This window comes from Leptonychotes weddellii, chromosome 11 (genome assembly GCF_054177405.1).
Source record: "Leptonychotes weddellii isolate Sample4059 chromosome 11, ASM5417740v2, whole genome shotgun sequence".
Taxonomy (NCBI): domain Eukaryota; kingdom Metazoa; phylum Chordata; class Mammalia; order Carnivora; family Phocidae; genus Leptonychotes; species Leptonychotes weddellii.
In genome coordinates, this window is record NC_138379.1 from 51548625 (window position 1) to 51573720 (window position 25096).

At 48.2% G+C, this 25096-nt stretch overlaps 1 protein-coding gene across 12 annotated transcripts in view; it reads right to left on the reverse strand.

Annotated features, from left to right (window-relative positions):
* Positions 1-25096, reverse strand: part of TENM4 (teneurin transmembrane protein 4) — a 711025-nt gene that overhangs the window by 7037 nt on the left and 678892 nt on the right. For all 12 annotated transcript variants that reach the window (XM_081798927.1, XM_081798926.1, XM_081798930.1 and 9 more), the window contains 5 exons: positions 17421-17593; positions 12859-13094; positions 9131-9427; positions 5828-7442; positions 1055-1197 (listed from right to left, as the gene is read on the reverse strand). In XM_081798927.1, coding sequence (XP_081655053.1) covers positions 1055-1197; positions 5828-7442; positions 9131-9427; positions 12859-13094; positions 17421-17593 — 2464 coding nt within the window. The remainder of the gene's footprint in view (positions 1-1054; positions 1198-5827; positions 7443-9130; positions 9428-12858; positions 13095-17420; positions 17594-25096) is intronic.

The window sequence follows — 25096 nt, forward strand, 5'->3', positions numbered from 1 at the left end:
TTTTGGTGCTGGGCAGTATACTGGGTACCAGATAAGACCCAGTGTTTGCCTTCTTGGGGCTCAGAGTCTAGTGGAGATACAGGAAGAAAACAGGAACTCAAGCCAAGTGCGGTGAGTGCTTTGAAAGAGGAGAATATAGGGTGCCTCCAGAGCCAAGAGGCGCAGAGTCCTGTTCTCCAGAGTCTAGAGGAAGGAGGCAGCTGAGGACTAATGGAATCAGGTTGGATGCGTTAAGTTTCTGGCTGCCAGTGGAATGCCATCTAACAACTTGGCTTTCCCCCTCCACTGGGATCCCCTGGGAGGCCTGCTCTCTGCCTGATACACTGCTGCATTCACTGGGTGCAGCATGGGGCCTGGAAGAGCCAGCTCCTACTACATATATTATGCAGAGGGGGAGGTGGGGGAGAGGGGAGGAAGAAATGAGCAAAAGGATGCCGCAAGTGAGGGGTGGGCTAAAACTGTTTTCAAGGACCTTTACAGCTATAGAATTCCGTGAGTCTTTCAAACTGGGTCATAAAAGGAACAGAAGAGAAAGTAACATTTGTTTGAATGCCTACGGACAGATCCAGGTTTGAATCCCAGCTCTAACCCTTCCCTTGCTGTGTGGCACTGGAAAGCCTCGGGCATTAAATCTGTACAATGTGAACAGTAACACCAGGGGATATTTATGAGTTAACTGGTGTAGAATCCCTCAGGCAAGTTCAGGTGCACTGAGGTGCTTGGAAAATACCACATTTGTATTTAGAACACACGTTCCCTCCTTGCACTTTTGCTGTGGGTAGTGACAAAGGCTCATTGTTTTTGTAGATTTCCAAACTCAGCGTAACATGGAAAACTTAATAGGGCTTGTGAGGGTCTGTGCGCTGTTACAGTTGGGTCCACGGTGGCTTGCAGTGGTAGGGTTCCTATGTATTTGCTGAACAGTTTCGGGCAGGCTCTTGGGATATACCACATCGGTTTCTGTTACGGGCGCATGCTTTCCTGGAAAGCTTTGCAGGACCCACTCCTGTCATGTCTGAATGGCCTAAGGGTGGCAGCTACGTGTGCCAATTACCTTGCTGTTGTCCCACTCCTGAGTTTTCATCTGTGTGTGGATGAGCTCGTAGGATGGTTCCATGGCATCCATGTCTGGCTTGGGGTAGCCGGGAATCACGTTGTGTAGCTGGAATCCAAAGGTGAGGAGCCAACTGTTCACATCTGGGTGGGAGAGAAGCAGACATGTCCTCATGGAGTAAGTGGCCCTCAGAGGTGACATATCCCAATAAATTAGCCTAGAGTTAGGCTGCGGGGGGGGGGGGGGAAGGGGGCGGGGTGTTGCAGCTGGGACAATCAGCTGCTACAGGCACTTTGGAAAACTGTTTCATGGTTATAAAAGCCGCGTGCACTCTCGGGAGCTGGTGTCCCCTTCCTGGGTATGTATCCAAGAGTGTATCCAGTAGAGTGTATGTTTCCAGATCCCCTGTTCTGTCACTCCATCTCCTGGGGCCTTGGCCTCACACCCGGAGCGGGGCAGCTGTGGACCCTCTGTGTCCTCTCCTGGCATCCGTAGGACATGTGGAGGACAGCCACACCCAAAGGGAAGATGTAAATGAATGCTTTCAAAGAGAAAATTCACTTAAGAAATAAGCCCTCCCTCCTCTCCCAAGTGACAAGATGGCCTGTACCAAAGCTCAAAGAGTTTCCCCCACGCTGATCATACCTTTCATTTCTTCTGGGAAGTGACTCGAAGGAAGTCACTTACCTCCCCGTGCCTTCATTTTCCGATCTTTAATATGGGGCTTGAGGATCTAGTCCCACAGGCACTGGTTTCATTGATGATGTTTTAACATTCCTGGGGGGTTACTAATTATAAAATATTACGTAAAGGGACAGGGAGGATTTTGCCATGAGCCTTTGGCTCATTGAGGAACAGAATCAGGGAAGCCAAGACGTAAGGAAGAGAAAGAGGCTGGGTGCTATGCCATCCGCTACCTGGCCCGCTGCTGCTGAATGTGCCCAGGAGCGTGTTACACTGACCCTCACCTTGCACACTCAGGACCCCGAAGGGGAGATGAGACGTGGGCATGCAAAACTTTGACACAAGAAGAAAAGATGAGAGGAGGGCAGAAGTCTTTTAGTTGGACAGGCTGACAAGTCTTCTCGGAGAAGGCGGCCTTTCAGGCAGACATTGAAAGTTGTGTCCCTTTTGTCAGGCTTCAGCAGAGATGAAGAGGGTGCTTCAGGCAAAGACCGTCATACAAGGCAAGGTCGGGAGAGGGGAGGTGAGTGCAGGGAGTGTTCAGGTAACTGGAGAGCAGCTCAGCAAGGCAGAGAGAGAACCAGAAAGAAAAACTGGCTGGAGCAGGACAGAAACCCATGCTGTCTTCCCATTCGAGAACCTCACGTTTGCCTTTGTCTTTTGTTTGTTTGTGTTTTTTGGATGTCCCAGAGCCCCTCTGTGGGGTGTGAAATCTAGAGCTACTGGAGTGGAGGGAAGGTAGGAAGGGCAGCTTAGAAACCCAGGTTCTACTTCTAGAAAGATCGTGGAAGGGAAAGAGCATGGTGAGGCAAGACAAAACCCAGGTCCAAATTCAGGCTCCCCAGCTTGCAGACTGTGTGAACCGGGACAGTTGCCTCAACCTCTCCGAGGTTCTGATTCCGGATCTACAAACTGGTGGTAGAAATGGTTTTCACCAAGCCATGGAGAAGAATAATAGTGTTACCACTATTAGTGGTATTAACACTATTAACACTATTAGCTAATAGTGTTACCACTTTGGGCAGCCATCATACAGAGGGAACTGTTGTAAGTCTGTTACAGGAAGGACTGGGTTTCCTATACTATATTCTGAAGTGTCCAGCTCGGTTCCTGGCTGGTTTCTGTGTCCCTTCAAACCCGGGCCTCTGCATTCCCTAAACCCCCATTTCCTCATTTATGACATGAGGCCCTTGGACTAGCTTTCCTCCAAAGTCCCTTTCCTCACTGAGTTTTTGAGAATCTCTGATTCTCTGAATCATGGCAGATGGTTTTTTAGGAAATTAAAACAAACAGAACACGGGGGAAAAAGTCCCCTACGAAGCCATTTTTGCCTGAGGCCGATGACTTGCATCTGAATTTGTAGTTGGAAAGGAAAACTTCTAGCAGGAATATTACAAATTCCCAGGAAACCAGGGGGCTGAAAAGAGGGCTGGGCCTTAATTATAAGTGATGGGAGGTAGGGACATTTCTCATGATGCCTTTAGGAAAAATGCTGAAAATGTATTTATTTATTCATTGGTTTTTCTACAGTGCTTTTCTGAAGAGTTGGGAATTTTACTCTTCCTTTTTATGACACCAGAGTTAGACATTTCCCTCAAGTTAAAAAGCTCCTCTTTACCCGTCCGCCCCAGACTTCGGGCGTGGCCACCCGGGGCAGCGATGAATAACAATCCCTTTTACGTGTTTACACTACAAAGTGAATTCCATTCCCAGAATGAGGATTTTAGAGTTGGCGCCGAGTTCCAGCACCAGCCTTGCCACTTCTCAGCGGGCCAGTTACGTTACAGCTCTGACCTTCACTTTCCTCCTCTGAGAATGGGGTCAGTGATCCCCATCTTACAGGCTTCACGGGAGGGTTACTGCAGTAGTGTGTGTGATGTATCTGAAGTGGCCGTCTTGTGGTTGCCTTCCCAGCATCCCATTCTGCCTTCCCGCTCTTTGCTTTTGGGGTATCTGTGTAGCTGTAGGGACGCTGACTCCATCTTCGGCAAATGAGCATGTGACCTAGGCTAAGCCAGTCAGCGCGTTTTCTCTCTCCAGCCACAGTGCGTGGTTCAGGGGCTGTCATGTGACCTAAGCCTATCCCACTGGAGGATATCTCAGGACCTTTGAAGAAAGTTTTGGAAAAAAGATGCTCTTTTTATTGGTGTTACTGCTGGGTGTGACTGAGGCTGCACATAGCTCACGTGGAAGCTAACAGGTTTGGGGGTGTCTTGGTTTTTAGTAGCAAAATGTTTTTCTGCACCATTTTTTTTTTCCAGCTAAACTAACCTGCCAAGATACCTCACAAGACACTCACTGGAGGATGAGGCAGGGGGCATGCTTGATGCAAACAGATGTAATGGAATTGAGCTCTAAATTTGTTAAGTTTTCTCGGGCTGCCAGCAAGTTGAGCACAGTGAGACTGTGGTTGGGATATTCCTGTTTCCCACAGGTCCCAAGCGTGTTTTCACCACCGCACCTGCCCACCACTGTGTTCCCTCTTCTGCCCCACTCTGGGATTCCTGCTCTCAACATGACCACCAGGAATCCTCCAATCAGTGTCAGCAGAAACAGGTTCCAAACTGGGCCGCCAAGTTCGGGGGGCCAGGAAGCCACTTCCCTAAGGGACACTTATGTGAGCGGTCCCTGTTGCCCTCTCTAGACTTCTGTATGTGCGGTCCTCTCCTTGGACTGCCTTTCTCCCCACTGGCTGATGAATGTCCACCGTGAAGGGGGCCCCACGCATCCGCTGCTCCCTGGGCAGAGACAGCTGTGCCTCCTGTGTTTCAATGGCCATCAGGGCAAACCTTCATCCCGGGCCCCTCACACTGGACAGCAACTGTCTCCCTCCCCACCGCTGTGTGCACTCCTGGAGGGCAGCAACCATCTTTCTATACCCAGTGCCTAAAACAGTGGCTGCACAGAGAAGGTATTTGTTGAATGAAAATGAAACTGCCTTGAAATAGGGGGCAGGCATAGCTGGCATCACAGGAAAAACAGAAGGAGATGACCAGGTTTGCATGTCGGGAGGTGCCCAGGTGGTGCCAACAACAAAGTCTCTCTTATAAAAAGTGCTGGCTTTATCCAGACCTGAATCCCCGTAGCTGCTTTGACTCCTGGGGGTCTTTCGTGGCTGGCCTGCTAGTGGCTGCTTGCTGGCTGGACTGTGGCTGCTGGAGACATTTCTGGCATGTGTGACCAATGGGGACAGTGATATTTCAGGTGGTTTCACAGTCATGGAAAACAAAGCCCACTTTTTAAATCCGGGAAGAAGAAAGTTAATCAGCATGAGCCAGGCACTGTGCTAGGCAGGTTATTAAATGTATCTCAGTTCGCCCTTGCAACCATCTTTCTCTTTTTATCCCCTCTTCCTCCCCTCTTTGATTGAATATTTTTTTAGCCTTCACTTTTATTTCCACTATTGACTAATTAGCTATGTCTCTGTTTTATTCTTTACTGGTTGCTTGAGGATTTACAGTGTGCATATTTAATTTACCAGTGTCAGGTTCTAACTTTAATTTACAGATCAGGAAACTGGAATTCAGGGAAGTTAAGTAAATTGCGTGACTGTCCATTACATCATCCCAAATAAGAAAACTGAATTTGTTTTTCTTTAGCTATACCTTCATCCACCTTATTGGGGACTCATAGCCAGCCTGATCTCTGGGCCAGAAATTCCCAAACTGTATTCTCAGGGGTGTATCCAGTGAAATATTAGGGTTTCATGGTGAAAAAAGGGGTTTTATGCTCAAATGTTTGAGAAACAGTGGGTAAAGGGGTTTCATGGGCAAATGTTTGAGAAATCGTGGGTAAATGTATCAAACAGTTCTCTTTACTATAGGACTTCTCAGAGCCTTTCATAAGCTGCAATGTATTATTAAATTTTAAGAATGGTGGTTGCCCTGTTAAATTAATCTGATGTCAGTACCAGTTTTTCCAGGATATTTCTCTAAACCAATGTTTCTTAAAAAATGCTTTGGAAAACGCTGTTGTAAGAGAAAGCCAATGTTTCTTGTTACCCCATACCAGCTTTCTCAAGGAAGACAATCATGTCAGATGACTAGAGTTGTAGTGGGTCCTGTCCTCTGACCGAGCCCCAATCCTCACCTGTCATGAAGCACTTGATGTCCTGAGAGTTGCTGATGGGGTTGTTGTTTTTAAACATGTAGAGATTAAAAGGCATGATGTTGCTGCTACTAAGGTGCTTCCACAACTCGTGGTCTGGGCTGGTCCAGCGACCAGCCAGCACGTCATAATCCCGCCGGCCCATGTGGATGAGCTTGGTGAGTGGATCGTAGAGGCCACCATGGTAGCCGATGATGATCTGGAAGTTGGGGTTGGTGTCCATGTAGATCTCCCCATAGGCCGTGTACAGAATCTGCTTGATCATCAAGCCCGTTCCACTGAAGACAGCAAGAGGGGTCCCGATATTGTCACAAGCTATGTAAAACTCGTCACCGCTGCTCAGCTCCATAGCAAAGAGGTGCCCCTGCAGATCGTAGTAGAGGGATGTGATCTCGGAGCTGGAGTGGTTGTAGAGGTGGGTGACCTTGGTGGGGTTGGTCAGGTCTGCATAGAAAAACTGCAGGTGGTGGCTGGGGCTGCTCTTGCTGGACACCCGCCGCCCCAGGCCATCGTAGCGGTACCTGACGCTCCAGCCACCGGCCCGGTTGTACGCCTTGATGAGCAGGCCAGCAGAGTTGTACTCGAAGACATCCCCGCCCCGCTGCCTCAGGAAGCCATCCTCGTCTATCTTGTACTGCACGTCACCCAGCCTAGTGATGCGGTCTCGGAGGTCGTACCTTAGTGGGGTAAGCCGCGCACTGTTCCCGGGGCTCAGTAAGTGCAGGTTCCCATTGAGGTCATAGCTGTATCGCCAGAGTGGCTTGTCATTGATGGAGACCGTCTGGAGCTGGCCGTCAGCGTCATACTCATAGGAGTAGCGGGTGGTATTGGCATAGGGTCCCACCTTCAACTCTTTCTTCACTACTCGCCCCATGTTGTCATACTGGACAGTCATCCAGTACATGAGGGAGCGGAAAATCTCATATTGCACTTCCTTCATCCGGCCATAGGCGTCAAAGTGTTTGGTGTGGGTCATGACCGCCGTAGTGATGATCTGGTTAATGTCATAGTAGATGACCCCAAACTTCCCGAACTGCTCTGTCTTGCCTGACACGTCATCATAGCGATAGAGATCGATGGGCAGCGGGGTCTCATTTATCACAGCCTGCATGCTGGTCACCCGGAAGCTGTTGTCATAGTTATAGTCAAAACGAGCATTGACCATGCCTTCCTCGGTGAAGCGGAAGATCTGGCGGTCGATCAGGGGCCCAATCTGGCGGTAGCGGATGGTGCAGGTGAAGCCCTCATTCTGTAGGTTGATGGTCTTCAGCATGCCTGCTGTCTCGTCATAGGTGAAGCTCACCTTGGTGGTGTCATACAGCATCTCAGCCAGCTTGGACAGTTTGCCATACTTGTAGACGACCCTGCGGCCGGTGCCCAGGTAAAAGGTGTGGAGGAGGTGCCCGTCCTCGCTGAAGTCCTGGATGACTGAGGCATTGCCCTCGGGTGGCTGGTAGATGTTCCTGTAGTAGCCCACAGACCGGATGGTCTCTAGGGTCTGCCGGGCCACGTTGGGCATCGTCACAGAGGAGAGGCGGTCGTTCTTGTCGAACTCAAAGATATACTGCCTCTGGCTGTGGAGGAGCAGCACCATGGACTGGAGGGAGAGGACAACAAAGACGTGAGAGGAGGGTGGTGGGGAGGAAGGGTAAGTCTGTGTGCCTAAGACTTAGAGGAGAGGAATAAACGGCCAAGGAAACCGGTGGTTCTCCTAAGTTATGCCCAAACCACAGCTTTCTAACCAGTGTGCCCCAGGATACTGCAGTGGGGATACAAATGTGCTAAGCTAAGGAATTCTTGGGGCGCCTGCGTGGCTCAGTCACCTGGGTGTCCGACTCTCGGTTTCGGCTCAGGTCGTGATCTCGGGGCCGTGGGACCCAGTCCCACAGTTGGGCTCGGCGCTCAGTGCAGAGTCTGCTTCAGATTCCTTCTCCCTCCTCCTCTGGCCCTCCCCGCTCATGTGTTCTCTCTCTCTTTCTCATAAATAAATAAACAAAATCTTAAAAAAAAAAAAAAAAGGATTTCTCTCAGCCCTTGGCCCTGGCACTTGGGCCATCTGTCTTCCTACGGTGGGCAGCCTTGTCTGTTTGCCCCTTTGTGTGGTACAGAAGTGATGACTTCAGTGGGTGCTGGTGTGTGAGAAAGGTCGGGAACACTGATGAGGAGTATGGCAGCAGCCTCTCTCCTGGCTTCCTTGCTTCAGCTTCCTTCTCAAATCAGTCTCCCTACTCAAGCAAGAACAATTTTGCTGAAACACAGCCTGACAGTTATCTCCTGCCTGCTAAATAACTTCTGTGGACTCCACGTGGCCCATGGGATAAGGACCACATCTGAGAAAGGCATTTAAAGCTTTGCATGATTGTTTATGTAGGAAACAGGTCATAGGCCCACGCTGGGGTGGGGTGGGCGGTGACTGGGAATGGGGGAACCTGATTCCTAACAGTGGGCTTATTGTGTGGCCCCGGGGAGGTTCCTTCCCCCTCTGGGTTGGGCTTTTAGGTATGTCGGATGACCTCCAAGGTCTCTCTTAGCACCACCACAGAACACGGCTCTTGGAGATGCTCACCCAGCACGGCAGGGAAGACTGAGCACAGACCAAGCACAGCACGGGCTCTGGGCAGGTGACCGTGAGCAGGAAACAAAGTAAAGATGTGGGTACCAGAATGGGGGCCTGAGGTGCAGTTCTTTTTTGGGAATAAGTCAGGAGGTAACAGACCTAGAGGCTTCTCAGCAGCAAAGCTCCCATTTTCTCCTGTTTGGGACCAACTTTTGCTTTCAGGGCTTTTCTGATTCCTAGCCCCTGGGATGCAATAAATCCTGACCTGAAGCAGAAGGGATTTACTAAAGTTACGCTCACCATTCAAAGCTCAGGATTAATTACCTCCTGCTTAAGGACTGATTGCTAGGCTTCTGCCCTGTTCTCTGTGACCAGATCACAAGGTGTGCCCCAGATCTGGGGGAAGACCCCTGCCTGGGTCTGCACCCTGAGTCCTGCTCTGTGAGACCAGTTAGCAGTGGGCCTCTTCCCAGCTCTAGTTTATCATGTGGGGCTTGCCCGTTCTCCTGCCGCCAAACTCCCACCTGCCAGATCAGCACTACAATGCACCCAGATGCCTGTCGGGCTCCCCGGTCCCCTGTTGCAGATTTTTCCGAACAATTCCTTTCAGAGACCACATGGGTCTAATCCATCCCACTGAAGTCAGCAGGCTGGGCCTGGCCATGGGTCGAGCCACAACGACTGGCCTTCTGGATGGTAAGGCCAGTGATGGGGAGACGGACACCTGCCTTCTCTAAGTATGTGTAGCTCCACGTCTTCCCGTCAGCAAAGATCCTGGATGTGATACGACCCGCTTGGTCATATTCCATCCTCTCCGACATGATGCCTCTCTGGACGCCAGCAATATGACCCCTGGGGGAGTACGTCACATTGACGCCATTCAACCTGCTGCTGGGTGACCAGAGGCTGGGCCGCCCTGCCTGGTCGTACAGGATCCGGAGGGTGAACTTGCGGTGGTCGTCATAGATCTTCTCGGTGCGGGTCACACGGTCAAAGTCCAGGGACAGGAGGTTCCGGTTGTGAACCTGGAGAAGGGGCAGGAGGAAAGAGCGAATTAATCTGGGCATGGGAAACTTCGGTGTGAGAAGGTCCTGAGTAGAAGAGGCAGCACAGGTCATGGGTGTGAACACACAGGGTTTGGGTCCTGGCTCTGTCACCTGTCAGTTCTGTGATGCTTCCTCATCTGTCAAATGGGAATAACAATGCCAGTTACATAGGACTATCGTGAGAACAAAGACAATGCGGGTGCTGAGCCAACAGTGGCTTGTCCTGAAGACAATCCATATCGTCTCCTAATGGGATTCTTCTAATGAGGACAAAAAGGCAGATCCCTCTCGACTCTCTCCTAAAAGGGGAGAGGCCAGGTGGGTGCAGCAAATTCATGCGTGACCCCATTTCTCATGTGCCAGGCAATGTGCTAGTGTTTGGCACTGAGGAGACCAAAGCTCAGGGGCATGAAGGGGCCTCCTCCAGATCTCCTGGCTGGTGAGTGACTGCGTCCGGATGTGACTCTCACTACGGCCACATGCTGACAAATGCTCAGGGGTCCTCTGAGTGTGTCTGTCCCTTTTAGGGGCCTTGGACCTCTCATCCCCTCTTGCATCTCGCTTGCCCTCTGCCACCATAGTTAAGGCTTCCTGGTTACCTTGGTCAGCTGCCAAGGTGTTGTCTTCTTCCTGGAGGCCCTGGGAGGCCATGTGCGTTTGAGTCTAGGACAGCTTCTATGTGCCCGGGGACAGACGCAGTCCTAGCTTTGGGACATTTTGCTCCTGCCTCCAGGATCAGGAACCCCTTTGCAGGATCAGGGCTCCCACAAGGGTAGTAGTAAGTCAGGGTTCTTCATAGTTTAATAAAGAAATAGACTTCAGGGGCCTACTTCCGTATTGGGATCCACCCCGTAGGCACCGGGTGCCCCTGAAATACTGCCAGGCACTCTGAAGCTAAAATGCTGGCCCCCTCTGGCTGGGTACACTTTGTGACTCTTCCATCCGTCACTGGTTAAGTCTGACAAGTCGTAAGGAAAGCAGACAATGTAGGTCTCGTGACTCAAAAGCGCACATGTGGGCCGTGGTAATGGGAGGCCCTGGAGGGCTCTGTGTGGTGAAAGGGCTCAGGTCTAGAAAGTAAGGCCAGGATCCCAGCCTCAGTGCTGTGACCCACCGCTTTTCTGTGTGACCTTGGGCAAGCGCCGTTGCCTCTCTGAATCTCAGTTTCTTCCTCCGAACCGAGATATTGTGAGGACTGAAGAAGCCTAAGTCAACTGCCTAGTGGAGTTCTGGGCAACTAGAAGGTCCTGAATTAATGATTGCAATTATTTCCATTAAGGCAGCAAATGATCATGGTCATTCTCAGGGAAAGTAGAGACATGTTTCCCCCTTCTCTCCAAACAAATTCTTAAACCTTGAAAATAAGGATTTATAATGATGCTGAGACAACTTCAGCTGTGAATGGCCTGGTTGTAATAAGGTTGCCTTCCCAGGGGTAATCAAACACAATTGCAGAGCAAAAACAGTGTGGCAGACAATTCCCATGAAAAATTGGAGGCGCTGGAGACTGAAGCTGTGTTCTTTGCCGGGAGGGCAAGGGAAGATGCAGGGTCCGCACCCCCACCAACGATGGGGGACATTTCAAAGCCTCTTTTGCAAGGTCCCCTGCGACTCCCCCCAAAGGGGTGCCACCCAGCCAGCTGCCCCCCTCGTCCCCTGAAGGACCCCTAGTGAAGGGGAACTAAACCTCTGTGGCAAAATTAATAAAATTGAATTAAGCAGCTCACTGGGGAACCGCCTAATGCTTCCTGTGCTCGGCAGTGGCGGCAATGAGATTATTTTACATCTTTCTTTATTAAAAAAGTTCCCAGTTGTATAAAAAATGAGCTCCATTATGGGGAGGCGCACCCGGCTAACATTCTAATTCCACATGCCGCCACTGTGGGTGGCCATTTATTTTGGGAGGACGTGGAGACGTGGCCACCCGACTGGAGCACCGTTAATCTCAGGCTGGGAGAGGGACCAATTAAAGCCGGGGAAACTTTTGGTCCTGCTCACGCCGCAGACGGGAAGTCCTAACAGCACTAATCGCCGCCGTTTATTGAGCACCTGGGGGTCTACCAGCACCAGGCTAGGTTCTTGGAATATATTGTCTTGTTTCCACGGAGGAGGGGGAGACTCAGAGCAGTTGCTCGGGGCTACACAACCAGGCCCAGGCAGGAATCAGACCAAGGTCAAACTTCCCCTTTAGCACATTGCCTCAGACGTGCCTGAGGGGCTCCCGGAGAATTCAGACAGGGGGCTCCGTGAGGCTGCAGAGGGTGGCGGGCCACCGAGAGCGCAGACAGCGAGGCCTGCCTCAGGGAACTAGTGGAAGGCTCTTTCCCACGTTCGATTTTTGCCAGAGTTCTTGGCCGTGCAGGAAACACAGGAAGCCCGGCTTTCTGAGTCCCCGTTGTGTGATGCTGGATATGTCGAGACACCAGCCGTGCTGAATGAGGGTGCTTCTGTGGTGTTTAGGAGTCAGGAACATCTCACTTCTGTGGTTCCCTTCAGCCCAGCAAGTGTCTGCAGAGCACCAGGCATCTGCAAGGGGCTGTGCTGAAAGCCAGGGCCAGTTCCTTCGCTGTCACGCTGCCCCTCACCTTCCATTCCAAAGCCGGAGGGAAAAGAAGCTAGGCAATGGGGCCTGGCATGGGTCAGAGGTGACACTCCCCAGAAGCATGGGGCGTGAGGCAGAGAACGGGCTGGTTCAGGGCATCCACATACTGAAAAGCACTCTGAACTGCCAGGCCCCACATGCCAACCCACTGGCGGTGACGGCTGATGGGGAGGGCGGGGGGGTTGTTGTGCTCATTTAGTAGGGGATAACTGCCTGGAAAGAGCGCAGGATGGGGCTTAGGTTCCAAACAGCTCCATGTGAATAACAGTAACGACCAAAACAGTGGTGAGAACGGCAGGAGCAACGACGGCAGTAGGTATGACTGACCACTTAGTGCGTGCTAGACTCCACACAAGGCACTTTATATACTATTTCTAATTCTCGTAGCCACTTGTAAAACTGATTTTATCCTTCCCATTCCTTTGGACAATGAGACTGAGGCTTTGGATGAATGAAAGGACATTATGGATTTGCTCAGATTCAGTCAGGGTATGATAGAAGCTGGAAACCCAACTCAGGCCCAACACTAAAGCCAATACTCTTTCCACAGGTAACAACTGAAAAGATATTCGAGACTTATTATGGGTGTGTGTGGGGGGGCGCCTACTTGACTTTCCCCCTTTTGCAAAAAGCCCAGGAAAACTTTTACCCCCAGGGCTGGTTTCGAGAATGGAGCCTGGTTCTGCGGATTGGTCCTCATTCTCTCATTCTCCCCACCCCCCGCTCCCGCCCCCGACCCCAGCGACCTCCAGAGCTCCAGAGGCTGAGGCCCGACCCGACCACCTGACCTTCCCCGGGGCTTGCTCACCCGCAGCCGGCGCCCGAACACGGTGACCTGGCCCCGAGCCTGCTCCTTGCGCTGACGCCACTCCACCAGGTTCAGGCCGTTGTCGATGGGCAGTGTGACGTTCCTCTTGCCCACGGTGGGGTTGACGGTGCCCGCCAGCAGGTGGGGCTCTGTCTGCAGCGCCACCTCCATGCCGTTGGCCAGCAGCAGCCGCAGGGAGCCGTCGGCCCCGATGTAGTAGCTGTTCCGGACCTGGTCTGAAGGAGAGGAGAGGGACCGGCTCTGCTCAGAAGGGCTGGGCATGGGCTTCGGCGGGGGGCGGTGCACATCAGGGGCAACTGTGTTTTTAAATGGGTTTATTTTTCTGACTATGGAAACGGAACACTATCATTGAAGAAAACTAGGAAAATAGAGGGAGATCGTCCATGATCTCATACGCAAAAAAAGCCACTGTAAATATTTTGTATATTCCTAGACTTTAGGATATTTCTGAATACACTGATAGCTCAAAGTAATTGCTTCTGGTTTTTCACTGTTCATGGTATTGTACTGTTGAATATTTTTCATGTTTCTCTTAAAGATTGCATAGTATTCCATTATATGGAAATCCATAATTTACCTAACCAACTTTCAAGTAGATATTGTTTCCAGTTTTTCATAATTACAAAGTTAACACTGCAAATAAACATATTGTAAACATTATGCTAAGTGGAAGAAGTCAGACACAAAAGACCATGTGATGTATCAATGAGTCCATTTATATGAAATGTCCAGAATAGGCCAATTCATAGATAGAGACAGAAAGTAGGTTAATGAGGAAAAGGTAGAATGGGGAGTGACCGCTAAATGGGTATGAGCTTTCTTTTTGGGAGTGATAAAAATTTTCCAGAATTAGATGGCATTAATAATTGCACAACTTTGTAAATATACTAAAACCCCCTGAATTGTATACTTTAAAAGTGTGAATTGTATATTTTTAATTTTTTTAAAAGGGTGTATTTTATAGTATGTGAATTACATCTCTTAAAAAATATACTTTTTGGATAAATCATTGTCTTCATTTTGGGTTAAGTTACTAGAACAAAGGGTTGAACATTTTTAAGGTTCTTAATATACACCAGGGTAACAATATTCTTTATAACAAGGTGAGAAGTAACTCCAATACTTAAGTCATTGACAAAATGTCAAACATATGTATGTTTGAAGTCACTGTCATATATTTATACATATATGTGCATAGATATACCAATGATTTAAAAATAGATCTGATTTTGAAATTTTAAACCTGATTGAAACATTTAAATTAGGATCTTTAGCTAAAAGAAACTTCTGGAGAAGAGTACATTTCAGCTGTAAAATGCACATGGTTCTTTTCTAAAAGTGGAGACATCTCTGAGTTTGTGCTTCAGTCTTCTGCCTCTTGCCCTTCCTCAGCTGGTGCTTCCTCTCTTCAATAAATGCCAGCTCAAGTCCTCCCTTCAAGGCTCTGCTTAATTGTCATCTCTCCCCAGAAGCTTCCCCAGTTCCTTGGTCAAAACGAATGCCTCCTCTTCCCTTAGCCTCTTTATGGGCCTCACTAGTGGTCCTGCAGCTGAGGGGTTCAGGGCTTGCCACTCTGGTAATGAGGGCACTCTCAAATACCTAAGTGCCCGTTGCGAGAGGGACAACTGCCCAGAGAAGGAGAGCATGGCCTTCAGAGCTGGGCTATCAGGGTTCAAGTCCCAGCTCTGCCACTCTCTTGGGCAAATTCCTTAACCTCGCACGCCTCTGGTTCTTCATCTGTACCTTGGGGATAATAACTGGACTCTTACCTCGTAGGATTAAATGGGATAGTGACTATGAAGAGCTGAGAGTAGTCCTTGGTATGTAATGAGTATTATGTAAATGTTAGCTAGTACTAGTTTCATGTGCTTGGCACTGTACTATTCACAGTCACGTACATCTCTTGTCCTCTCTCCTCTACCTCCACTGCCCCGCGGCATAGATCTGTCCTAGTGAACTTTTCTAGTACTGATCATGGGTCTTCAGTGGCTTCCCATGGCCTTTAGACCAGTGGTTAAGAGAATGGGTTCTGGAGCCTCTTTGTCTGGGTCTAAATACCCTACCAGGCGTGTGTCTTTGGACAAGCCACCTAACCTCTCAGTGACTTACTGTCTTCATTTGGAAAATGGAGATGTTAATAATACCTCATAGCGTTGTGGCAAGCTGAAACAGGACTATGAATGTAAAACACTAAAAATCTACTTTATACTTAATAAGTGTTCCAAAATGTTAGCTATCACTCGTATTATTGTATGTGCTCAGTAAACATTAGCTGGATTGGACTAGATCTATTACAGGCTATGTTAAGCAAAAAAAAAAAAAAAAAAAAAAAGGTACAGTTTTGTAGGAAAACCCTCCCTGAGCCTTACGGGCGAGAACTTCCTCTGCCACTCCCTTCCCCCCTCCATCCTTCTCCCACTCATTCTCTCACACACACACAGAATCCTAAGATCTGCCTTAAACTTGCTATGCATTATTCACTGGCAATCTGTATTTTACTTCCTTTGAACGGCGAAAAAGTCTGTGTCATTTTATCTTTTAAAGCTGCTTCTTGCTGAATGCACATATGTCCATTAATGGTGACTTTGGATGGAATGGTATCTTGTAGAGGCCCGTCTCAAACGGTCCCCATTTAATGTGAGCTGTGACTCCCCAAGCCTGCCCCTCATTAGCAGCTGCTTCTTATTTCTTCCCGTAGTTCAGACGTAAGATGAAGCTGAAAGAGCTTTTTATGAAGACTCTACTGAGGTGGCTGCCAAACGGAGCGTCTAAGCCCGGTATGAAAGGAAAGGGAGCTTGGCAGGGGCACCAGAGAGGAAACACAGGTACTGTACTTCCTGGATTCCGAGAGGCATTTTTCCTTTTCCCACTTTAGTGTTTCTGAAATTGGAATGTGTCTTAAGTCCTTGTATGAATTTTGAGCAGTGTGTCTCCCCTCCTCTCCAAGCTGAAAAGTTGCTATTAAATCGATGGTACATTTTAAAAATGAGGAAATGTGGTACTTTCGAATTTAAAAAAAGTTGCCTAAATATATGAAAGGCTGCGCTAACTTTTGAGAAAAATGCCGCAAGCCAGCTCAGAGGTGTGGAGTGGATAAGACAGTTCTTAACCCCAGGGAAGGACAGGGTGTCTGAGCCAGCAGGGGCCCTGCTGTCCTTGGCCAGGCAGAACCTGGCTGGCTCGGAATTGGTACCTTCTTTTGGCAATAATGCAGTCAGAGCATAAATACCTGGGGTGTGTCCCAACCTATGCTACCGGTGCTGGTGGGGAAGGAGCTGCAGGATATCATTTCTCTTTCTCTGAGAATGGCTATTGTTCTTTGAGCTTCTTTATAGGCACAGGATTAGGTTTGGGAGTAAAATCGGTTGTGAAAATATATAGTTATTTTCTTATGGTAAACCAAAGTGCCAGTTATGAAATACTTAGTTCAGTAATCCAACAAGTACTGAGTAATTCTACGAGTCCTGCCCGTGGTGGTCACCCTATGTACAGTGTGTCAAGAGATCGTCTGAGCAACGGGTACGAGGCAGGTATCTTAATTCAGCCCCGTTTCCCAGACCCAGAGAGTGAGGCTCAGAGAAGAATGATTCCACCCAATTCACACAGGTAGAAACCAACACAGTAGGCATAGGGACCCCGGTCTGTCCAGTCCAGAGCTTCTGCTCCTTGCTTTGCCCCATACAATTCAACATGCCCTCAACTTGCTTTCGCTTCCTCGAGGAGAAAATTGAGGGCCCCCACACCCATGACGTGGTGGCAGAGTCAGGAATAGAATTTGGGCCCCTGACTCCTAGCCCAAGGCTCTTTTTACTACTCGTGTCAAAGCTTTTGGGAGTACCAAAAGCCATCAGGAGGGTGGGGCAGGGGAAGGAAATCAAACAAGGCTTTCCCTAGGGATACCTTTTTTCTTTTTCATGCTTACTAGTGCCAACAAAGCTACAAACTCCACTCTGGGTCACCATGTCCCCTGAGGACAATTGAGGCAGATGGTTAGTTCACAGCAAGGTTTTGTCACTGTGATTTACCAAAAGCTAAAAGGTCAGCTCATACCAGGGATTATTTGATGGGTGCAGAGAAGAAGGGTCTCTTCTCTATGGAGTCCTAGAGAAGGCACTTCTAGAGAAGAACAAACTGTTCTCACCTGAGCTTCAGCAGAGACTTCTCCATGCCTAGATCCCTTTCATGATTAGGTGTAATTATTATTGTCCTTTGTCCTCACCCACAGCAGGGTGAGAGTAGGAACCATTAGAATGGCAGAACAGTGAGGTCACCTGGATTAGCAGCTAGTGCACTCTCTACCCTTTGTTCTGATGATAATGGGATGAGACAATGGACTATTACTCTGAAGCTTCTGGGAGAGAATATACAGGACTCGGGCTGGTGTGTTCTGCACATTAGATGGCAATGCAGAGAGAAACCAGTTGTGACGCTTTCCTGTTCTTGGGTGGCTCTAGTAGCAGCTTATTTCTCACATCATCCTCTTCCAAAGGGGTCCCTTCACCCCTCTGCCTCGAAGTCCCCAAGCCCCCCACCTGGCTTACCTTGCAACAGTGTATAGAAGGCACCTGAAGCAGACAGGTTGGTGGTTATGGTGACATCATCCTTGCTGGAGGTCTCTACCTGGACATGCACTGAGCTGTCTGTATCACTTCGGAAACTGCTCACCTGGCCAGTAGGGAAGGTCACATTTGTCAGGCGGCCAAAGCTGTCGTACCTGAAAACCAAGGGGTGGCTCTGAGTAACAGAAATAGAATGGTGCTATTGCTGGAACTTGGTATGTTCTACCCTGTGCCACAGTTGGGTATGTTCTGCTTTTCTTTCTGATTAGATACGTTGTCATTTCTCCTCCATCTCCTTGCACACGGTTTTTCAGGAAGTGACTCCACCTGCTGATATCTGACTAGAGGTAAGGCAAATGACTTACCTCTCTGAGTCTTCCTTTGCTAATTCCATAAAGTGGGGATGATGACCCCTGCCCTGCCTACCTCTCAGGATTACTGTGGGGAACATGTAGGAGTGGCCTGTAGCTACAAACTAGTAGCCACCCATGCAGGGGTAAGATGATGGGGGCCATTGGAGACCGCTGACCCGGGGTCTCAGAGCTGGGGAACTCTCAGAGGTGAGGGGGCCAAACTTGATGCTTGAATACCCTCTCCAAACCCGACGACCCGTTATACAAGTTGTTCCTGAACAACACAAGAGATGGAGCTTCCTACAAAGCTATAGACCCTGGGGAAAGGGGGCTCTGAATCCAAACCAGGATCCTGCTGCCACATAAGGAGGCTAAACGGATGGGATCTTGCAACCCCTTCCCACCTCGATTTCACAGCCAGCACCAAGCAGTTACGTATCTGCAGTCGTCACAACTCACAGCTCTGCTCTGGTGTGGGCTTTCGGAAGCATGAAACTGAATCTTAATTCTCTTTTCCATTCCTGGGAATAATAAAAGAAATGCCTACCATTACTGAGCACCTACAGTGCTACAGCACAGCGCTTCTCGTACCTTCTTTCACTTACCCCTTGCAACTTGTCTAAAAGGTATAAACGATCTCCTTTTTGGAGGAGGCTCAGAGAAGTGAAGTCACCTGCTCAAGGTCCCACAATTAGTAAGTGTGGTGGAGTCAAAATTCAAACCCAGATCTATCGGCTTCCAGGCTCCCACTTGTTTCCCTGCCCTCGCCCAGCATTTCCGTGCTGTCCGTTTGCAAGCGTCCGCTGCGTGGGCTCTCTGCACGGCAGAGTGCTCAAGAGGTGGCAGGCAATAGGCTGTTAACACTTCAGTTATAATTTGTAATTGCGGGAGGCTGGAGTATAAAAAGGTAGGTTTAATAGCGTTTTCGCCCTTGTGTGTGAATGGGAAAAGAGGTCTTCATCCAGATGTCAGTATTTCTGACTTCTGCTCATGCTCAAGCTGGCACACGGCTTCTGTTGTAGGTCTCCCCCATGGCCTCCGGGGCTCCCTACTGGACATTTCCCCCTGCTTTGCCCTTACTACAGCTGCTTCTGGGCCCCGAGGGATTTTGGGATGGCGAAGTGAAAGGCCCGAGTGTTTAGCGCTGTCCTGGCTCTTCCCGTGGTCCTTCAGCTGCGCCTGGCTTCCCGCTGGGACCCCTGGTGCTGTGGCTTCTACGGCTTCAGGTGAGACTTGGGAGGTGAGACCAGGCAGGCCTTGGCTGAGCAGTTTTCTGCCCAAGGTCAGATGTGGGTGCTGCAGGGATTCTGCCTTCTGCCAACTCTTTCTGTCCCTGTGCCTGGGACTGACCGAGGCACTCTTTACCCTGGCACAGTCGGCCACAGATGGAGTGCTGGTTAAAGGTCTTTTGAATGACTCACCCCAGTCCTTGACCGAAGACCAACTCTGGGATCAGTTGAATCTGTTGCTGAGGTCTGAGGAAGGGGGACGGAAGCCTTTCCAACATGGCAAGCAGCACAGGGATCTCTACCATATACCTTGGGCTTGGGCTTGGCGGGGCAAGGGTGTGGGCTGTATCAATCCTTCTGACTCTCCTACAGGCACCTTAGGGGCTTTGGAAACCTGCTTCTTGTCATGATTTCTCATTTCTTCCTTAGCACTGAGTCAGATTCTTGTAAGAAATCATCAGTCTGGCATCAGGGAGGGTGACGATGTGGCTTAAAACCCGGACCGGAGGGTCACAGGTGCAGGGTGCCCCTCAGAGCTGGGTGAGGAGGTGATTCTGTGAGACTGCTGCTAGGAAGGAGGGTGAGTTTTAGGATAAAGATCTGGAAGGTTTGTCCTAAAGCCTCTCTGTTCTGGAGATGCTCTCAGAGCTCTACTTCCTTTAACTCTAGGGGAGATGGTATTCTTTTCAACTCCTTACGGCGGCTGGAAATTTGAATAGGAAGGGATTTCACAAAAATGTTTAGAGTGGTTATCTCTGGGAGGTAGAATTACAGGTGATATTTTATATTCCCAAGATTTTAAAATAATGAACATGAATTATTTTCATAATCAGAAAAGTGACCATCCAAATAATGCCACATACAGAGAGCTCATGAACAAGGCCATCTTGGGGAAGTGGCCCTTCTAAATTACTGGCATTTATGGAGTGCCTGGGTGGCTCAGTTGGTTAAATGTCCAACTCTTGATTTCGGCTCAGGTCATGATCTCAGGGACGTGAGATGGAGCCCCGCATCAGGCTCTGTGCCAGGTGTAGAGTCTGCTTAAGATTCTCTCTCTCCCCTCTCTCCCTCTCCCTCTTCTTCCCCCTTGGCTCACATGTGCTCGCTCTCTCTCTCTCCCAAAGAAAAAAAATAAATTATTGGCATTTATGGAAGAGTCTCACTTATAGGACATCTGCCAATATCAATCTCCAGGCCTTTTCAGTAAATATTACTAGGGTACCCCAAATTTCTGAGCCCCAAATCAAGACCCCCAGACTGGCTCTGCTCTGGTCATCTTAGCTACATCTGTGGTCTGTGAGTAGGCTGAGTCCTGTCAGATCCCGAGCCATCTTAATGAATGAATGAAAATGGAAGATCCATTTCAGTTCAACAGTTTCACGGGATGGGTATATGTTGTTCTAGTCTGGCTCTCTGAACACTTGTTATCCACATACATACTCTTTACTGAGACCACTTACTTAGACTATGTAATTTCCTAATCTAACCAGATACAAAAGATGTTATTATGCCATGCGAGATACTTAAAAAGGAGTTTTAGAGTCTTACTGATAAGAATTGATAAGGAGATCCCAGATTAGAGGGCAGATGTCACTTCAATCCTACTTTACTATGGCCTCACTCAAATGCCACCTCGTAAAGCCTTCCCTGGTCTCTCTCTTGTTCCTTCTCCCGGTGATACTCTGGCACAGCTGCCTCACAGAATGGGTCCCCTGCATTGTAACAGCTCATGTACAAGCTGTTGCCTGCTTCGGCCTGGGCGTGCTTGAGTCAGGACAGGACTGTGGAGTCAGGCAGGCTGGGAATCTGGAATCTACCACCTGCCAGCAACGGGACCCTGGAGGACTGGCTCTCGGTTCATCTCTTCTTCCCCAGCCCTGGGACTGGCAGGGAGAAGACGGGCAGGGAATGCTATTTGAACAATAAAGGAATGCATGATTGGCTATGCGAGGCCCCTCTGCTGCTCTGTTGGGAAGGGGAGACCGTGATTCATTCAAACACTATCTCCTGCAGGACTTGACAGAGGCTTGACACACAGTAGGTACATGATATTTATCTGCTGAATGCGCAAATACAGAAACAACTGCTTTCACTAAATGATCCTTCACCAATCTCCGTAGGCATCTCCCCAGAGCTTTGGTCTCCAAGACAGAAAGAGTCTTTGCATACAGGCAGACAATTGTAATTATTATTGAAGGTGGCCTGCAATACATAATTAAATTGAGCTTGAAGAAGATACAATGAAAAGCCTCGTGCCTTCAAGATCTGGTTTTCATTTTATACGAGATGGCCAAAAAAAAATAATTTCCACTCCTCACATTTTCCATTAGAGGGACTGAATGTCTTAATTAAATGAACATCAAATAGAACAGCCAATTTATAGAATTTTCTTGTCTCTTATTCATTCATTTCAGTGCCTTCTAGAGCTTGGGAAACGCCACCGGATCTCTCTGCAGCCTGATCCATACCTGTGATTACTCCATCGGAACACTGCTGCTTCTTCCTCTGCGGGGAGGAACTGGGGCTGCCCATCCAGTGGGCCCTGGACACCTGTGCCCCCTGCCTCCTCTGTGGAGTCCTTTCTCTTCCTGCTGAGAGAAAGATGCCTGGTGCCTCCCAATGAGGTGGGACAGTTCACAGCACTCTCTGGATTCCAGGTGGCAGCCTCAAGCCCTGGCCCCCTGATCCGGTGACTTCCGGACAATGGCTTACTTGTGTCTGTTTTGGCTTGACTTGAAGTACTGGCAAATTTCTTTCTTTCTAACCAAGAGGAAGGAACATGTTGATATGGCAAAGTCTTCGGAGCCAGACGTTCTGGGCTTTGACTACAGGCTCTACCCTTGCCAACACAGCAACCCTAGGAGGATGGGTACTCAGTTCTGCTTTCCCACGACCACCAACCCCATCACATCACAAATGATATGATTTTAGGCAGGTCATATACCATCACCTCTGGGAGCCTCTGTTTTCTTCTCTATAAAATGAAGATTGTGACACCTATCTTAGATACTGTGAAGTTCAAACAAGGTAACCTATTTAAAGTGAAATGCAATTTTTTTTTTTTTTTAACCAGGGCCTGCAGGACCCCATGAGACTGCCTTCCCTAGAATGTCAACTCCCTGATAGAAGGGCCTTTGGTCACTGGTGTATCCCATAACTTAGAAGAGTGCCTGGCATATAGTAGATGCTCAGTAATGTGAATGAATGTTGGCCGAAGGACCTGCTCCTTCCTGCCTCTCTTTCCGATTTCACTTTGAACCCGACCCCTCTATCCTTCCTGTGTTCCACTACATCTGCTTCTGTTCTCCAAAGCTCAAGCCAGGCTCAGGCTGCTCACACTTAACTGTTCTTTTTGCTGAGAATGCTCTTCCCTCCAATCCTGGTGTGGCTAGCTCCTTTCATTACTCATATTTCAGCTCAAATGTTATCACTTCGGTGAGGCCTTCCCTGAAATAGATAGGTCCTCCCATCTTGGTCACATTATCTTTTTGTCTTCATTATACATATTATCTTATTTACATGTTTATTGGTCTGTTATCTGTCTCTTCCTACTATAATATAAGCTCCATGAGAACAGAGACCTTGTCTGTGTTCTCATGCCTAGAAGAGTACCCAGAATATAAAAGATACATCTCAATACATATTTCTTAGATGAATGAATAAATAAGTAAATAAACAGATTTTATTACTGTTTTTTCAAGATATGGATTGAGAAAAACTAAGAATTTCACCCCTTTCACCTCCCCCTTCTGTGTGGGGAAGGGAAAGCTCATGAATATTCATATCCTTTTAGGTACCAAGCACCATGCTCATCACTGTCTTTTGAGGTGGGCATTATTACTGTCATTTCACAATTGGTGAAGCTGAGGCTCAGAAAGGATACATAACTTGCCAAAGATCACATGGCTCATTGAGGAATATAGATTCAAAGTCTGTCTGACCTTAAAGTCTGTGTGCTTTCATCAAGCTTCCCCTAAGAGTGATGGAGTTTCAGGGAAAAACCTTTGTGTTCATCACTATGTTAAAGAAAAAAATTGTCTGGAATCCTCAAATGGGTTTTCTCTTCGAGGTGCTTTGCTTTGATACCACGGCAACTGACTTTGTAGTGATGCCAACCCTCCATCTGGGGGGCATGATCAAGATGGCCAGATGATTGGCTTTTCATTATTTCTTTCCATGGATTTTTCTTCACTCCATTTTCCTGGAGCATCTTTGGAGAATGGGGAAAGAAAACACATAAAACATTCATATAGTTGCTGTGAACTTGGCTCTCAGAAGAGGATCGCTAAAAGGTATCTTCACACACATTGCAAGGCTTTCTTCTTCACACTCAATATTTCACATCTCAAGCCACTTACTATGTTGCAGCTGGTGAGGAAAATGTCAAATTGCCTCTCCGCTACTAACTTTTGCTGATTGGGATTTTTTTAGTTGGAAAATAAAGAAGTGACTTTTGCGTTTCATCTATGACTGTTTCAAATGCCACCATTGTCAACGAGAGGAATTGGATATCATATCCTCGTGAATAAATAGGGTTGGTTCACAGCCCATGCACACGAAAGTTCCCTTGGCCTCAGGTCCCTAAAACAGATGGCATTACTACACTGTCATCTCCAAAACTGTACCAGAGCCGGGTACGTTTTGGATTCTGCAACGGACACTTATACCTGCTGCCTATTTCCTACAGAATTATGTCCTGCCAATGAATTCTAGCCTTTGGGATTTCTAAGATCTGGCCCACCCTACCACTGTAGGTCTTATCTCTTGCTGATGTTGTACTTGAAGTAGGGCATCTGGTGGAAAGGATTCAGGGAGGTCGGCGATTCAATCCGGTCTCTGCCACTCATGTGTACAACATCACAGAGCTAGACAGTGTGCTGGTTATTCTTTCTCCCCTCAGGTCCATTCTCTGCTTTTCTCTGGGCCCACAGGAGCTGACCCCCACAGACCACAGCACTGGGGCCCCCCTTCTGGCTTGCTTTTGGTTGGATTCAGTCAATGGTAGGCACTGGCAAGAGACTGGAGGTCAGGAGCAGTTTTCCTTATTCCCTATCTCCTTCGGTGCCATATTTCTAATAGTGGCTGCATGTGTCCAAGATTATAGTTTCTATGAGATAGCTTCTTCTTCCCGGTTATGGCTCCCACCGGGCGCTTCAGGAACAATATCTATTCCTGCCCCACCTTGCCCTTAAGCCTCAGGGATGGTCGTGGTTGTTCACTGTTTTTAGTGCCTGGGTGCCTCACCATTCTTTATTGGTTCCCTTATCCCTGCCTCTACCTCTAAAACATTTCTTGATGGGAAAGGTATTTTTCCTGGGTATAGAATTCTGGGTTGACAGGGTTTTTTTGTTTTTTGTGTTTTGTTTTTCCGTTTTTTCCCTTTCAACATTTCTGTCTTCCAGCTTGCATGGTTTCTGATGAGAAGTCTACTGTAATTCTTACCTTTGTTCCTCTAAAATGCCCCCCCTTCATCTGCTTTCAAGATTTTCTCTTTTTCTTTTGTATTTTGAATATACGCATAAGATATATGTGCGTGCGTGTGTGTGTGCATGCGTGCATGTGTGTACTCCTTGGTGTTTTCTGAAATTGGGTCTGTGATTTGTTGTCCATCATTACTTATGGATAATTCTTGACCATTGTTTCTCCAAATATTTCTTCTGCCATGTTCTTTTTCTCTTCTCTTAGAATTTGAATTATAGGTGGTGCCTGACTTACGATGGTTTGAGTTATGATTTTTTGACTTTATGATGCTGCAAAAGTGATATGAACTCAGGAGAAACCATACTTTGAACTTTTTTTTTAAAGAGTAAACTATTTTGGCCTTTTATTTTATTTTTATTTTTTCATACTTTGAATTTTGATCTTCTCCCAGGCTAGCGATATGTGGTAAGACTCTCATGATGCTGGGCAGTAGCAGCGAGCTGTAGCTCCCAGTCAGCCACCTGAATCTTGAGGGTAAACAACCAATACATTGACAAGCATTCTGTACCCATATGCCCATTCTCTTTTTCATTTTCAGTACAGTATTTGATCAATTACATGAGATACTCAACACTTTATTATAAAATAGGCTTTG